Source organism: Pelophylax lessonae, assembly GCF_965119305.1.
Source record: "Pelophylax lessonae genome assembly, chromosome: 1".
In the NCBI taxonomy this organism is placed as follows: domain Eukaryota; kingdom Metazoa; phylum Chordata; class Amphibia; order Anura; family Ranidae; genus Pelophylax; species Pelophylax lessonae.
In genome coordinates, this window is record NC_138768.1 from 178,484,211 (window position 1) to 178,499,271 (window position 15,061).

At 40.3% G+C, this 15,061-nt stretch overlaps 1 protein-coding gene across 1 annotated transcript in view; it reads left to right on the forward strand.

The window, feature by feature from the left end:
- SLC25A46 (solute carrier family 25 member 46) overlaps positions 1 to 13,953 on the forward strand; it is a 68,480-nt gene extending 54,527 nt beyond the window's left edge. Inside the window, exons 6-8 of the mRNA XM_082243126.1 lie at positions 9,122 to 9,178; positions 9,389 to 9,446; positions 13,192 to 13,953. Of these exons, the coding sequence (XP_082099252.1) occupies positions 9,122 to 9,178; positions 9,389 to 9,446; positions 13,192 to 13,773 (697 nt within the window). The 3' untranslated portion in view covers positions 13,774 to 13,953. The remainder of the gene's footprint in view (positions 1 to 9,121; positions 9,179 to 9,388; positions 9,447 to 13,191) is intronic.
- Positions 13,954 to 15,061: the final 1,108 nt, after the last annotated feature.

The following is a 15,061-nucleotide window of genomic DNA, read 5'->3' on the forward strand; positions in this document are numbered from 1 at the left end:
TGCCTGCTGGTCTACAGAAATCCTCACTTTTTGGATTCTGGTCCACTTTAAAGCAGAGTTCCACCCACATATAAAACTTTGCGCCATCCAGTTCATCCATGCACCCTTAAAACATATTGGCTAATTTTTTTTTTTCTTGTTCTGTGTTTGGTTTACCTTCTTTTCATTGTTATTCTTCTGCGCTTCCTATGTACCCCGCTGCTGCGAGGTAAGTCATTTTACAGATTGAAATTGAAAATTCTACACCCAATACCCCATGAAATCTTTGAAAATGTATTAAAAATAAAAAAGTAAAAAATCACATGTACGTAAGTATTCACAACCTTTGCCATGACACTCAAACTTGAGCTCAGGTGCATCCTGTTTCCTGATCATCCTTGAGATGCTTCTACAATTTGATTGTAGTCTACTACTGGTAAATTCAGTTGATTGGACATGATTTGGAAAGGCACACACCTATCTATATAAGGTCCCACAGGTAACAGTACATGTCAGAGCACAAACCAAGCCATGAAGTCCAAGGAATGGTCTGTAGACCTTTCGAGACAGGATTGATTGCATGGAGGCACAGATCTGGGGAAGGGTACTGAATAATTTCTCCAGCATTATAGGTCACAATGAGAAAGGTGGCCTCCATCATCCATAAATGGAAGAAGTTTTGAACCACTAGGACTCTTCCTAGAGCGAACCACCTAGCCAAACTGAGCGACTGGGGGAGAATGGTCTTAGTCAGGGAGGTGACCAAGAACCTCTGACACAGTTCCAGCATTTCTCTGTGGAGAGAGAACCTTCCAGAAGAGCAACCATCTCTGCAGCACTCCACCAGTCGGGCTTGTATGGTAGAGTGGCCAGACGGAAGCCACACCTCAGTAAAAGGCAAATGACAGCCTGCCTGTAGTTTGCCAAAAGGCACCTGAAGGAATCTCAGACCACGAGAAACAAAGTTCTCTGGTCTGATAAAACAAATGTTGAGCTCTTTGACCTGAATGGCAAGGGTCATGTCTGGAGGAAACCTGGCACTGCTCATCACCTGGCCAATACCATCCCTACGGTGAAGCATGTTCGTGACAGCATCATGCTGTGGGGATGTTTTTCACGGGCAGGAACTGAGAGACTAGTCAGGATCGAGGGAAAGATGAATACAGCAATGTACAGAGACATCCATGATGAAAACCTGCTCCAGAGCGCTCTGGACCTCAGACTGGGGCAAAGGTTCATCTTCCAACAAGACAAGGACCCTAAGCACACAGCCAAGAAAACAAAGGAGTGACTATGGGACAATACTGTGAATGTCATTTAGTGGCCCAGCCAGAGCCCAGACTTGAATCTGATTGAACATCTCTGGAGAGATCTGAAAATGGCTGTGCACAGACGCTCCCCATACATCCTAATAGAACTTGAGGGGTCCCACAAAAAAGAATGTGAGAAACTGCCCAAAAATAGGTGTGCCAAGTAGGGCTGCACGATATTGGAAAAAAAGTACATTGCGATATTTTTTTTCCCAACAATATATATTGCAATATTGAGCGAGCCATCAATCCAGGCTAAAGTCAACAATTACCTTTACATTGATATTAATAATTTCACAAATAAGCAAGCTTCATTACAAGTGACAAAAAGGTCACTTAATATTTTATTCCAAAATTAGAACATTTCTTGTAAACACAAAAGCAGAACACATTTTTAAATAAAACAGCAGCTTTACACCAACCCCCCTGATTGGTTTACATTACAACAATATAACTTAATATATTTTTTATAAAACAACTTATAAGCATTTTTCGTTCACAATCTTTTTTGTTTTTAAGTCAACTTTTCTTAGCAAAAGTGCCAAAGTTAAACAGTGTTGGTCATCATAATCATGGTTAAACAAAATGAAATAATACTTCTAAACTGAGTATTCTTTAGCATGATCATGCATGCTAGCTGCTTATGTATGCTGTATGCTTTGCTTACTCAAGGTTTTTAGCTAAGAACACAAGTCTATTAACCTTTGTAGGCTTGAGGCAGGTTCGTTGGCAAGTGACGATGTTGCCACTAGTACTGAAAAGTCTCTCTGACGGCGAGCTTGTCCCAGGAATACACAGGTATCTGCGGGCAAGTCTGGCGAGACGAGGAAAGCTTATTTTGTGTACTTTCCACCATGCAAGTGGATCCTCCTCTTTGTCTATTGGAGGTGTTAGCAGGTAGGTGTTTAACTCTGCTTCCAAAGCATCCTTTAGGGCCAGAGAGGAATCAACCTTTGCTGCAGTTTCAATCTGTTTAAAGAAGCTTGCCAATTACTTCTTTGCTTTCTTTGCCTGGGGTACACTGGTAACGTTGGGCATCACGTCAGTGCTGCAGCTTGATTTCTCCTGGCATTCCATCATCTGTGATGCCACTCTGGCCTTAACTTGGGTTTTCTTGTCTGCACTGATAAAATCCATCTTGAACCGGGGGTCCAAAAAAGATGCCATATCTAGCAGCTTCTGAGTATCATCATCTTCGTATTTCTCGTTGAGGTAGTCCAGCATCTTCTTCTTTATATTCTTGGTCAAGTCTGTGTCTTCCTCTCGCATTTTCAGTAGTGAATTGTTGAAGAGCTGAAGAACTGGCTTTACAAAGGAGACACTTACGTATTCATCCCCTGAAAGTGCATCAGTGAAACCCAGCATTGGGCCCAGTGACTTGCTTACAGATTCCAGGACATCTATATCTTGCCAGGTCGAAATTAGATGTCGCGGCTTCTTGTCTGCAGACAGGACCTGAGTTAAAGCCTGCTGCTGCTCTAATATCCTGCTGATCATCATCTGTCTGGAACCCCATCTTGTTTGGCATTCTGAGATGAGACAATGTGATGGTAGATTGAGTTCCTTCTGGACTTTTGCGAGGGCATCGCTGGCTTTCCAGCTGTGAGAGAAGTGGCTCACCAGCTTCTTGCAGACTCCTATAGCACGATCAATGCGGCCATCCTTTTTCACTGCATTTTCTAAGCGGAGAAAACAAATAAAACATTGTGAACTTTAATTATTGAAGCACACTGTTTTGTTTGAAACAATAAATGAAAAGCTCTTTTCCAAAACCCGATAAACGCCAATAATAATTTCCTTGTTTAAAACGTTTTAACAGGATAAATTGAATATTCACAAAATGTGTGGGTCTAGGTAAAAAATGTAATTTTCCCTGAAAACTATTGAAATGGAGTTATCGCGTTTTGGAAAAGAGCTCCTCAAATGTGCTCATAAAACTATTTTTTGCCACTGATTCAATAATAAGTTGTTTAAAATGAAATGTTTAGTGTATTTTTTTCTTACGCCATCGCTCCCAGGAGTCAATGCGCCTGCATCGGCCCCGCACGTCAGTTCTGGTGCAGGTGCGTCATTCCCTGCTAAACAGCTTCTGGGCATTCTAGGACGGAAGGGGATGCTCCAGCTTCAGCTGCCCACACCTGATGGCAGCGCTGGACAAGAAATTTTCAAGGTAAGTATTTCTTCTAAAAGGTAAGTGCAACCTGGTACAGTACAGAGGCTATCCATTGTGGAATGTACTAGCCCTGACTGTCCCGGGGGTATTTTTATCTACATTATTTTTTTTCAGCAGGAACACTTTAAGTAAAACGGCAGAAAAATTTATGTTTGCTGCATTATCCGTTGTTATACAGACTTGACGTGTCTCATCTAAGCCCCAAGCGGACACTGCTTCTTTCAGGGCCTCTGCGATATTCTCAGCTGTATGACTTTCCGGGAAAAATGCCGTCTGCAAACAGCGACTTTTTAGCTCGAAGTCCTCTGTGATTAAATGGACCGTCAGACTCATGTAGGGCTCCGTTGTCCTGCTGGACCACAAGTCTGTTGTAGTTGCATAATATTCCACATGCAACAGTTCTGCTTTAACCTAAGATTTGCATTTTTCATACAGTTCTTGTATCGCAACTTGGGAAAAATATGTGCGGGATGGTATAACATACCGCCTGTCAAGCGTTTGGATCATTTTTTTAAATCCCTCTTTGGCGACGGTATTTAATGGCAACATATCTTTAGCGATATGAAACGTTATTGCGTCTGTCTGTTCTGTCGTTGAGAGCCTTTCTGGTAAGGTGACACACTGGCAAAGGCTTCACAAATATTTGTTTGCTTTGGTTGAACTTAACGACATCCAGAATCAGATTTGACTTTGTATTCGTCGTAAAGAGCTTTGTGGTGCAGTTTTAAGTGATCAGACAAATTGGTGGTGTTTCCTTGTTTTGTGGCCACAACTTTGACACTGCATGCAAAGTACCTCTTTTTGGTCAACATCCTCCTTTTTGTACCCAAAATACTCCCAAATACTTGATTTTTATTTTCTTTTTGGTACAAAATCATTTTTTTGCGGCGGATCCTCTTCGTCGCGCATTGTTAGTAGTGATGATGAATGTTGGCTGTGACTGAGCGGTGGGTGAGCGCCGTGAGCAGCGGCACAGCAAACCAATCACGTGTGACTTCTGACCAATACAGGGTTAATGTTAATGTAGGGCAGTACTGCAGCCTTCTGATTGTAGTTGTGCCATACAGGGTTAATGTTACTGTAGGGATTCAGTGCAGCAGCCTTCTTCTGATTGTACCATACAGGGCCAGCCAGGGTTAATGTTACTTTAGGGATGGGAAGTAGTGCAGCAGCCTTCTTCTGATTGTACTACAGGGCCAGGCAGGGTTAATTTTACTGTAGTAGGATTTGGGAAGTAGTGCAGCACTGCAGCAGCAGCCTTCTTCTAAATGTCATTGCAGTTGCACCATACAGGGCAGGCCAGGGTTAATGGTGGACACTCCAGGCAACTTCAGGTTAATAAGATGACCATGACAGTGTGTGTGACTGTGCTGTGGAACTTAGGCAGAGAAATCGGGACTCACAGTGGTGGTAGAAGAATGCAGCCCGACATCTGTCCCACATGTTAAGTCTGCCCCTGCAGCTCTCCTGACCGAGCGGTGAGCGCAGCTCAGTGAACCAATCACGTCGTAAGTAGCGGCACAGCGAACCAATCAGGTGTGCAGGCACGCGTGATTGGTTCCCTGTGCCGCTGCTCACGGCGCGCTGCTCACCGCTCAGTTAGGAGAGCTGCAGGACGGACTTAACATGCGGGACGGTCGGGCTGTATTCTTCTACCTTCCTTCACTGTGAGTCACCAATATCGGCTGATCCGGCGATGTGACTATCGCCCACGCCCACAGCACGATATTCGATGTTACATCAAATATCGTTCAGCCCTAGTGCCAAGCTTGTAGCATCATACTCAAAAAGACTTTAGGCTGTAATTGGTGCCAAAGGTGCTTCAATAAAATATTGAGCAAAAGCCGTGAATACTTATGTACGTCTGATTTATTTTATTTATTGTTTTTTTTTATAAATTTGCAAAAATTTCAAAGGAACTTCTTTCACGTTGTCATTATAGGGTATTGTTTGTAAAATTTTGAGGAAAAAAATGAATTTAATCCATTTTGGAGTAAGGTTGTAACATAACAAAATGTGGAAAAAGTGAAGCGCTTGGTCAGGGTTGGCCCCTGACCAAGGTGCTAAGGCAATGTGGAGGCTGTTGTTACAACTCCCAACAGTCGCTGGTTAAAATTGCATGGGAGATAAGTCGAGACCCATGGTTCCCATACTTTGCGAAATTTAGACATGCTACCTTGAAGTCGAACAGTGAGTTTCTCATTAATTAGGGTCAAGTGTACTTGGGTTTTGACTTCATGTCTTCACGATTATCTGCTTCGTGACTGTAAGGATTTGCGTCATGAGGGTGAATTTAGACCTAGTCAGTCTTTCTGTTAACCTCTTTATCTTCCTTTTTCTTTTTTTTTCTTTGTATGGTTACAAAGTTGGTTTTAGTCAAGCAGGTCTCTCGACTTTTTTTTTGCAACTTTTTAATTATTTTCCTATCATCTTAAGAGCCTATGAGATTTTTTTTTAGTTTGTTTTTATATGTGAAGAACAATACTTGACGGTCTTGTCTTTACAGCCATGTCACTATAGATTCAAGGAAACGAATGTGCTTTCTTTTAATGCTTAGTTATTCTTTTAATGTGTCTGCGTAGTTTATAAGGATATTTTATAAACCTTGTAAGCCTAAGTACTTTAACTGTGAATTAAAGCAAAAAAGATATAATGAAATGTCCTTCATAGTCAAAAAGATTACTCAGTCTTTTTATTTAAGGTTTTCATATAGAGGTGGCATAAATGAAACTGCTGAGGAATTGTACCGCTAAAGGATGTAGACAAGGGCACAGGGATTTTGTAAAGATTTAAAAGTATAAGTTCACCTTTCAGAGTATGTTACATGTTTCACCAGTATTTAGGGTGGAACTTGTAATCTGTTCCAGCTCCTGCAGCCTCTCCCCGCCTGAGGGTGATAGTGGGCGGGGGATCTTCTTTCCGCACTCGCTGTCAAAATTCATAAATGGGACTCCGTCCACACAGCCCCATCATTCATTGAGTTTCCTGTTTAAATATTCTTTGGTTTTGGTACATTTATGGCTACTGCAAAAGAGCCTCTCATGGTTACCTTGAAGGCATCCCATCTGATAGCAACTTTTGAACTATCTGCATCATTTGCCCAATATGAGTGCATATCAGTAAGATAAGAGCCATACGCTGCTCAGGCACCAAACCCGGAAGTTACAGGGTGAACCCAAATTAAGCTTCTCTTTTATGCTGCTCAACATTTCTGACGCATTGTGTTTATTACGAACATCTTGTTTGGAGCATGGAGAGTATGTATGGATAGAGCCATTCTGACTGATTCAGTATACCTGGCAGTGATGTATAGCCTGCATAATTTGAGACTCTAGGCTCATCATTGGTTTCAGCAGAGATAGACAAAGGACTCAGTTCTGTGTCAGATTGTTGTAAAAATCAGCTGGAGACTGCTGGGATTTGTGTGTGGCTTAATAGGACTCGCCTAGCCTGGGAGTGTCTGGCGCTGGTTTTGTGCTTTTGCCTCGTGGATTGCTAGCGCCATCTTGCTGATTTTCCCTGGAGAAGTGAGCCAGCTTGTTTTCAATGGCTAAGGTGCATGGTTGCCATATTTTCACCATTCCTCACAGCTGCCCAAGATCTTCAGCAGTAGCAGCGAGAATTAATTTTTGGGGGAGGCTCGGTAGGAGAGTAGGATTACTAGACCGGAAGAGAGCTCAGACCCGAAAGCTGGCCATGTCCCAATCATCCATTTTCTTTCACTTAGTTTTTATTGAAGATTTACCAAAAGGAATAGTACACATACAGTGCAAATGAAGAGTACATTCCAATACAGGATTGAACGAAATCTCTACCCTTAAAGTGTTACTAAACCCAGAACCTGCATTCACTATATCGGGTCTCACACAGAACATAGAAATGCAATTATTTTAGTAAATTTAAACTGCTAAATACTTTTTTTTTTTTTTTATTAGCAGCATATAGCAGCCTTGTGACTTGTATCAGTGTCTGCTTTAAGCTTGTAGGGGGAGTTTTCATTCTCCCCTGACCTGTGTGGACAGTGCTGATTGGCCCCGTGCTGATCACATGCACCCTCCCAAGAGAAAAAAAAAAACTCTAGCAATACACACTAAACTGAGCATGTGCAGCCTTACTCCTAATGCTCTGTTCTATCACGAGATAGGTTGGAGTCATTTAAAGAAGAATAGGATCAGAGAGACAGCATCATACAGCCTTTATACATAATGTAGAGGATTGACTCCTTTATAGTTTAATAAGTGAGTATAATAAGCATGTTTTATTGCATGTACAGACTGATTTTAGGGTTGTGGGTTTAGTAACACTTTAATAAAGGGCAAACTTGTAACAATAGAATACGACCTAGGTGCTTAATTGGCAACAAAGTATTTCACAGGGAAGTCATTGAGTTATTAAGACATGTTAACTGTTATCAAGGGTGAGAGAACCAACATCAGGGTAATCAAAGTAATATCACACCCAATGATCCACGGCTGTATAAACCGCACTGGAGCCTGTTAAAATCCATCACTGGAAGGCCTGGTCTGAAGAGGGAAGGAAAAATAAAGGAGGATGTTCCCTATGCATAATAAGGGGTATAACAAAGAGTCAAAAGTAATAAGGTAATCGGTCAACCCGGAGAAAAAATGATTGGAAAATAAAAAATGATTGGCTACTGCCAGGTTCAGGGAGAAGATTGCATTGGAAGATTAGAGAGATTAGGTCTGAAAAAGGATGGGGTTCATGTAGTTTTTTTGTGTTTCAGTACAAGTCAGTCATCAGCCCTCCTAGCCCAACAAAGTTCAGATGTCAAGCTTACAGGTTGTCACAGCCAAGATAAGGTGTGAGAATGTCTTTCTGTCAGTTTCCAAACTGCAATGAAGATGCTACAGGTTGGACCCTGCTAGCATAACCTGCTTCCCACCCAAACCCTAATGACCATCTATCCCCCTCCTATAATAAATATGTGTACGGAGTCTTCACAGAGACTTGACTTGCTAGTCTCTACCCTTGCCTGTTCCAGGCAGCTGGTTGGGGTTCTGGCAGACTTGCTATAGTGTGCATAAGTACCTGGCCATTGAAAATATTTGAGGATGGTGAAGGGGGTAAATGTAGGGAACTTTTATCCTGAAACTGCAGTTACCTGTAAAGTATAGCACCTGCATTTTTATTTATGGCTGGTAATTATGCTCATTCAATAACATTCCTAATTTGAGACCACTTGTGCTTTGGGTTTAAAGTGTATCTGTAGCGCAAGCAGCAGTAAAAACCTGATAATAGGAGTTCTAACCCTTTCAAATTATCCAAATTTAAAAATAAAAAATGGCTTTAGAGACACTTCAACTCTATTTTTTTTTTTAAATACTTTTTAGCGAAAAAAAAAGAAAACCTTTAATGGGAGATAATTCCACTCGATGGGGGATCCCAGTCATTGGTGTTTTTCAGCCCATTGATTTAAGTTGTTTAGGGTGTGCCAAGCATGGTCAGTTAGCCATGAGAGGAATTCGCTCAGGTATGAAAAAAAGAGCTCACCAAAGCTGAGCCGGTTTCTTTACTATAATGTCCTTCCTTTTGATAGTCCAATACTGGTGTAGACACATTCTTGGCCTGTTTTGCAGTGAGACACACCCTGTGTAAAACTCTTTAATAATATATGTAATCATGTTTGTAAATGTTGCAGAGAGCTCACCCATAAATGGAGTCCCAAGCAGATAGGAGGACACCTAATCCTTAAAGGGTAAGTGAGGCGCTCGCCATCTTGAATTACATTTCCATTAAAACCATTTCACTGTGCTCTTCATTCAGCCATATGATATTTTTTTTTATATGAATAGTCAAAACCATTTTTGTGGTTTTAGGTTAACGTAAAGGTAAATGCAGACAGTGGTTAATCCTGCTAAACGTGTTGTTTAGTCCCAAACATGCTGTTTTTTTTTTTTTTTTACAGGTTAGTGTATGCGATTGCTACTCCATTCTATTCATCAAGTCTGATTGAAACCGTGCAGGTAAGAGTAAGTCATACAGCAAGACGTGTTTATGAAAAATTCAACTAAACTTTCATTTTTGATGTCATTTATGAATTACCCTGCTTGAATGTTCTACTGAAGCACGTCACCAAGTTCCCGATTACACAGTTTCTTCTTTCACATTCGTGGCCATTGCAAAAGATTGGCACCATCACCACCATGCCGCACCATTGGGATGATGTTTTTTTTTAACAATTTTGTAGGCCTTTAGCCACAGTGTTTTTATTAGGGCCAACAAGTTTAGTTTCGAACTAAAGAACTTTTTCTCCACATGTTTGCTAATTGTTGTTTTGCTATCTACATGCTGTTTGTAATCTAGGGCCCTTTTCACAAAGTCCAAACTGGATTTAATGTTTTTTTACATTTTTTATTTATTTTTTGCAATTACTTTTTTTAATGTTATATCTCTAAAAATTGTTTCTGGGTTATAGCTGTCCCATGGATAGATTCTCCAATTTATAGCTTCCTCAGCATTAAGCTGGACACAGACTGATTGAAATTCGGCCGGTCCACCAGGGACCAGACAATTTTTAGTTTGTTTTAGTTTGTGGGCTCCCCCACTTGACAGAATTTAATTGCTTATTCCGATTTCTGTCAGAGACATGGAAAAATTTCTGTCGATCAGCAGCTGTAGCCACTGACCAGTGTATTCTGACAAAAGCAGGTGCATCTGTCAAAATACAATGTCCCTGCAGGGGGGTCTTCTCCATCTACTTTGTATTTGTAGATGGAGGAATCTGTTTTTTTTTGCAGGCTGAATGAAAAAAGAAAAAAATCCCAGCTCAAGTACCAGCTAGCCTGTGAGAGGCTGTTGCAGGCTAGCTAGTAAGTGAGCTGGGATTTTTTGTTTGCATCCTATAACCAATGGTCTCTTTATCTCGTCCCTAGGGTGTAATGGAAATCCCTGTAGGCAGGGACGACATTGTGATTATATTTTTTTCATTGTTTTAATTGATTTGAATGGTTCTAGAAGATGTGTAGAGTTTTTGTTTGTTTGTTTTTTTTTTTTATATTGGTGTTCCTTAAGGCTCCATTCTCACCTGGTCACACCTGGGCGTTTTTGAGCATTTTTCAGCTCCAAAAACGCTAAAAAAAAACGTTCCAAAAAGCCCAACAAGTAAAACCCTATTCATTCAAATGGCCCCTGTTCACATCTGAGCATTTTAACGCCTGAAGCAAAACGCCTGTAGCTGAAAAAAGTACATGAGCTTCTTTTTGGGCTGATTACCAGCGTTTTTGATAGATGTCAATGCCTGCCTCCAAAAACGGCTAAAAATTGCGGTAAAAGCACGCGAAAACGCTACACTCAAGTGTGAATTCAGGCTAACTGATTGACTTTTGAAGGCAATTTGTTGCATCAAAGTTTAAAGTGTGGGTAGCTATTCAATTATGATCTTTCAATTACTTAGTAATTGTAAATAGTTGGACATTTCTATGTTTTTCACTAACTTTCTTTTATGTAGATCTATGACATACAATCCAAATTAAGTCCAATTTTATTCTATGTCATAAAACTACACAATATGAAAAATCCAAGGGTATGAAACACTATGTGCTACTGTTAAATCTAATTGGTTTGCATTCTTTTTGTTCTGAGATAAGAAACGCATACTTATCAGAATACAATCTTCTTGGCAAACATTCTTTTTATGCTTGGGTGAATTTCTTCTGCAGAAATAGAAATTGCCTAACTCTTGTATATGTAATAGCTTGGCCATAGGAATATAGTACCATTTTTTTATTTCACTTCTCTAAAGGATTTTTTCATTTTTGGGGGCGTTAAATCATTGTCTGTGTTTTGCCAGCTAAGCTGTGAAGATTTCTCTTCAGGTCTGTCCTGTAAACAAACGTAACACAGGATATTTTTTTCAATAACAATACCCCCACTCTTAGGCCATACATAATTCATTGTCGTTTATTTCAAGCCTAACTCTGGGAAAATATTTTTTTCCCCATGCAGTGGGGCTGTGAATGCACTGCATGGGCCAACTGCTTGTTTTATCTAGGGGTGAGCACAAAGTTCACATTTATAGAGCATGCGGACGTCAGGAACAGTCCATTTTCAAGACAAACCGGTCTTGTGTGGGGAGGATCTGTGGACCAGTTATTATATAGCACCAACAGTTTGCACAACGCTTTACAACATGAGGGCAGATAGTACACTTACAATACAGTTTAATACAGGAGGAATCAGAGGGGCCTGCTCGTTTAGAGCTTACAATCAAGGAGGGAGGGTCAAATGATACAGAAGGTAATAGCTGTGGGGGATGAGCTGATGGAGAAAATAAAAGTACAGTTGTTAGGTGGGGGGAGAATAGACTTCTCTGAAGAGAAGAGTTTTCAGGGATCGTCTAAGAGTGGACCAAGTAGGAGATAGTTTGGACAGATTGGGATAGGGAGTTCCAATGGATGGTAGAGGCTCTGGAAAATCCTGAAGGCAAGCAGGGGAGGAGGTGACAAGGAAGCTAGAGAGCAGGAGGTCTTGGGAGGTACAAAGAGAACGATTAGGTTGGTATTTTAAGACTGGACTAGTGATGTAGCTGGGGGCAGAGTTGTGGATGGCTTTGTAAGTTGTTAGTATTTTGAATTTAATTTGTTGGTTGAGTGGCAGCTAGTGGAGTGATTGGCAGAGAGGGGTAGGAGACCCTGTATGGTTGGTAAGGTGGATGAACCTGGTAGCAGTATTCATGATGGACTAAAGCTTATGTAAAGGTAATTCAGTTATGGAGAGCGTTATAGTAGTAAAGGTAAGAGATGGCCAGGGAGTGGATTAAGCGCTTTCTGGTGACATTAGTTAGAAAGGGGCGTATTTTGGAGATGTTGTGTGGGTTGAGGCGGCAAGAGTTTGACAGTGATTGGATGTGAAGCAGAAAGGATAGTTCAGAGTCTAGGATTAAACCTAGAACCTTTGCATGCAGGGACAGATTGATAGTTGTGCCATCAATCTTGACAGAGAAATCAGGGGAAGAGGCATATTAAGGAGGAAATATGAGCTTGGTTTTAGATGGATTGAGTTTAGTAAGTGGTGGGTCTTCAAGGGTGATATGTCTGTTAGTAAATTAGTAATATATCAGGAAACTTGTGTCAGAATGCACTCTTCTGCGCTGCCGGCTATCGCCTGCAACACTGATCAACTGAAAATTTTCCAACATGCTGGTTGTATAGAAGTCGATCGAGAGATTGACTTCTGTACAACCAGCCTGCCCGTAGATGGATAGAAATTCAGCCAGTCTATCCTTAACTTCCCAAAGTTCTATCCATTTATGGCCAGCTTTCTTTAGACAGTTGTCACGGAAACAATTGTCCTTATTGTAAAATTTCCCCTCTATTGCTTTTCTGGTAGCAACCCTAAATTTTATCTTTGCTTTCATTTCTGGTGACACTGCTGATCAGAGCAATTAGAGCATGCCAATCTCCAACAGCTATGCAGGCTGGAATAAAAAGCTGACAGGGATTGTAACTCCATAACATTCTGTTTAAAATTTGAAAGTGAACTTTTACCTTTACTTTATACACTAAGATTTAGCCCACCCATTAATGACATTTATGGTTTTAGTTGATTCTCGCAAAGGTGAATCACCCACCTCACTGAGATCCACACAAGGAATTGCAGTTTATTTTCGGAGTTGACCCATAGTTTATAACTGTTGTCTTCATGTCTTTATTTTTTATTCTTACTAGACTTAAATTCATTTGTTTCAATACTTCTCTTTATACAATACAGAGTGAGATCATCCGTGACAATCCTGGCATTCTGGATTGTGTGAAAGAAGGAATTGGCCGTCTTATGGGACTTGGAGTGCCACACAGCAAACGTCTGCTGCCTCTTCTTGTTCTTACCTTCCCTACTGTCCTTCATGGTGTCCTTCATTATATAATCAGCTCGATAGTTCAGAAATGTGTTTTATTCTTTATAAAGAAAAGAAATCCTGCCAGAAATCCATCCGATGGCACTTCATCAGCTCAGAACATTTTGGAGGAATATTTCCCAGAACTTCTAGCCAACTTTGCTGCCAGCCTGTGTGCTGATGTCATGCTGTATCCTCTTGAAACAGTGATGCATCGCCTTCATATTCAAGGGACACGCACAATAATAGATAATACGGACCTTGGCTATGAAGTACTGCCTATCAACACTCAGTACGAGGGCATGAGAGACTGCATTAATACTATCAAACGAGAGGAAGGAATGCTAGGCTTTTACAAAGGGTTCGGGGCTGTGGTGGTGCAGTACACTCTTCATGCTACTGTTCTGCAAATTACAAAACTCATTTATTCATCTTTGCTGCACAATACAGCCCAGTGAAAGGGACAGTCATGACTCGTACAAAGGGTAGAAAAGAAAACAGCATGTCTTAGCCACCAGTGTGTCCTCCCACGAAATCTGGTCTGGATTCTATATGCTGGATGAACGTTGACGTTTACATTTATGTTTGTAATCTGGATTCACTGTGGGCTTTAATAAAGAATAGACTACTGAATTGTATGATGTAACCTACAGAAACCAATAAGAAATGAATGTTACTTGCCCAGCTTTACTAGTTTGCTGAGAACAGAATGATTGGGTTATGGCACATCACTGATTTTGTGCGATATTAAGAGTGTTGATAATTAGAGCTGATTATTGTGACAATTTTTCAACATTTATTGTGATATTACCTCTAAAATACAGATTGTTTTCTGTTAGTAAAATGCCTGTGTAGGTTTTGGCAGGTTCCCAAAATCAAATATGTAGGGTACATACACTGCCTTCTATAGTACAATGGTGTTTTTTGACATGGACACATTGCTAGACTTCTCTCCTTCTTTTTTTTTTTTTCTTTTTTTTTTTTTTTTTTTTACATTAGCAACACACAATGTATGCTTAATTCCTGTAATCATGAATGGCAGGATTGTTATTTTTGGTGTGCACTGAGCCATGTGGATGTATAGCTATCCTAGGGTTATAGAGTAAACTATAAAGATGTTCCTAGCCATACCATTATGCTATGTTCACTACACAACAGTATATTGTAGACTAAATACACAGCCTCAAAGGAATCTGTGACATTGAAGTAGATTTAATGCTGCAGAGAAAGATGGTAAGAAATCCTAGACACCCGTATTTTTTCTTCCAATTTATTTAAACATTCTCAAAGTATTTTTGTACACATGTCCATAGCAGAGTTATGATATTAGGTTGAAGGAGAGGACAATACTTAACCGAAGCTTTCATTCCTGAATTAAGTATGGATTGTACAGAGAATGGGCACACTTTAATATTTTCAATACAGGGCACGTATATCCCCCCCCCCCCCCCTTCCGCCCAGACCAATTTGCAGCTTTTAGCGCGCTCACTTTGTACTGTTTCCAGACAAAATTTGTTTCATTTTTTTCACACAATTAGAGCTTTCTTTTGGTAGTATTTAATCACTGATGGGTTTTTTATTTATTTTTTTGTGAAAAAAAGAGCAAAAATAAAAAAAAAACATTTTTTTTAGTTTATATTATAAAATTTGCCAATAAGTAATTTTTCTTCATAAATTTGGGCCAAAATTTATACTGCTACATATCTTTGGTAAAAAACGACCAAATTGGTGTATAGTATGTAGTCT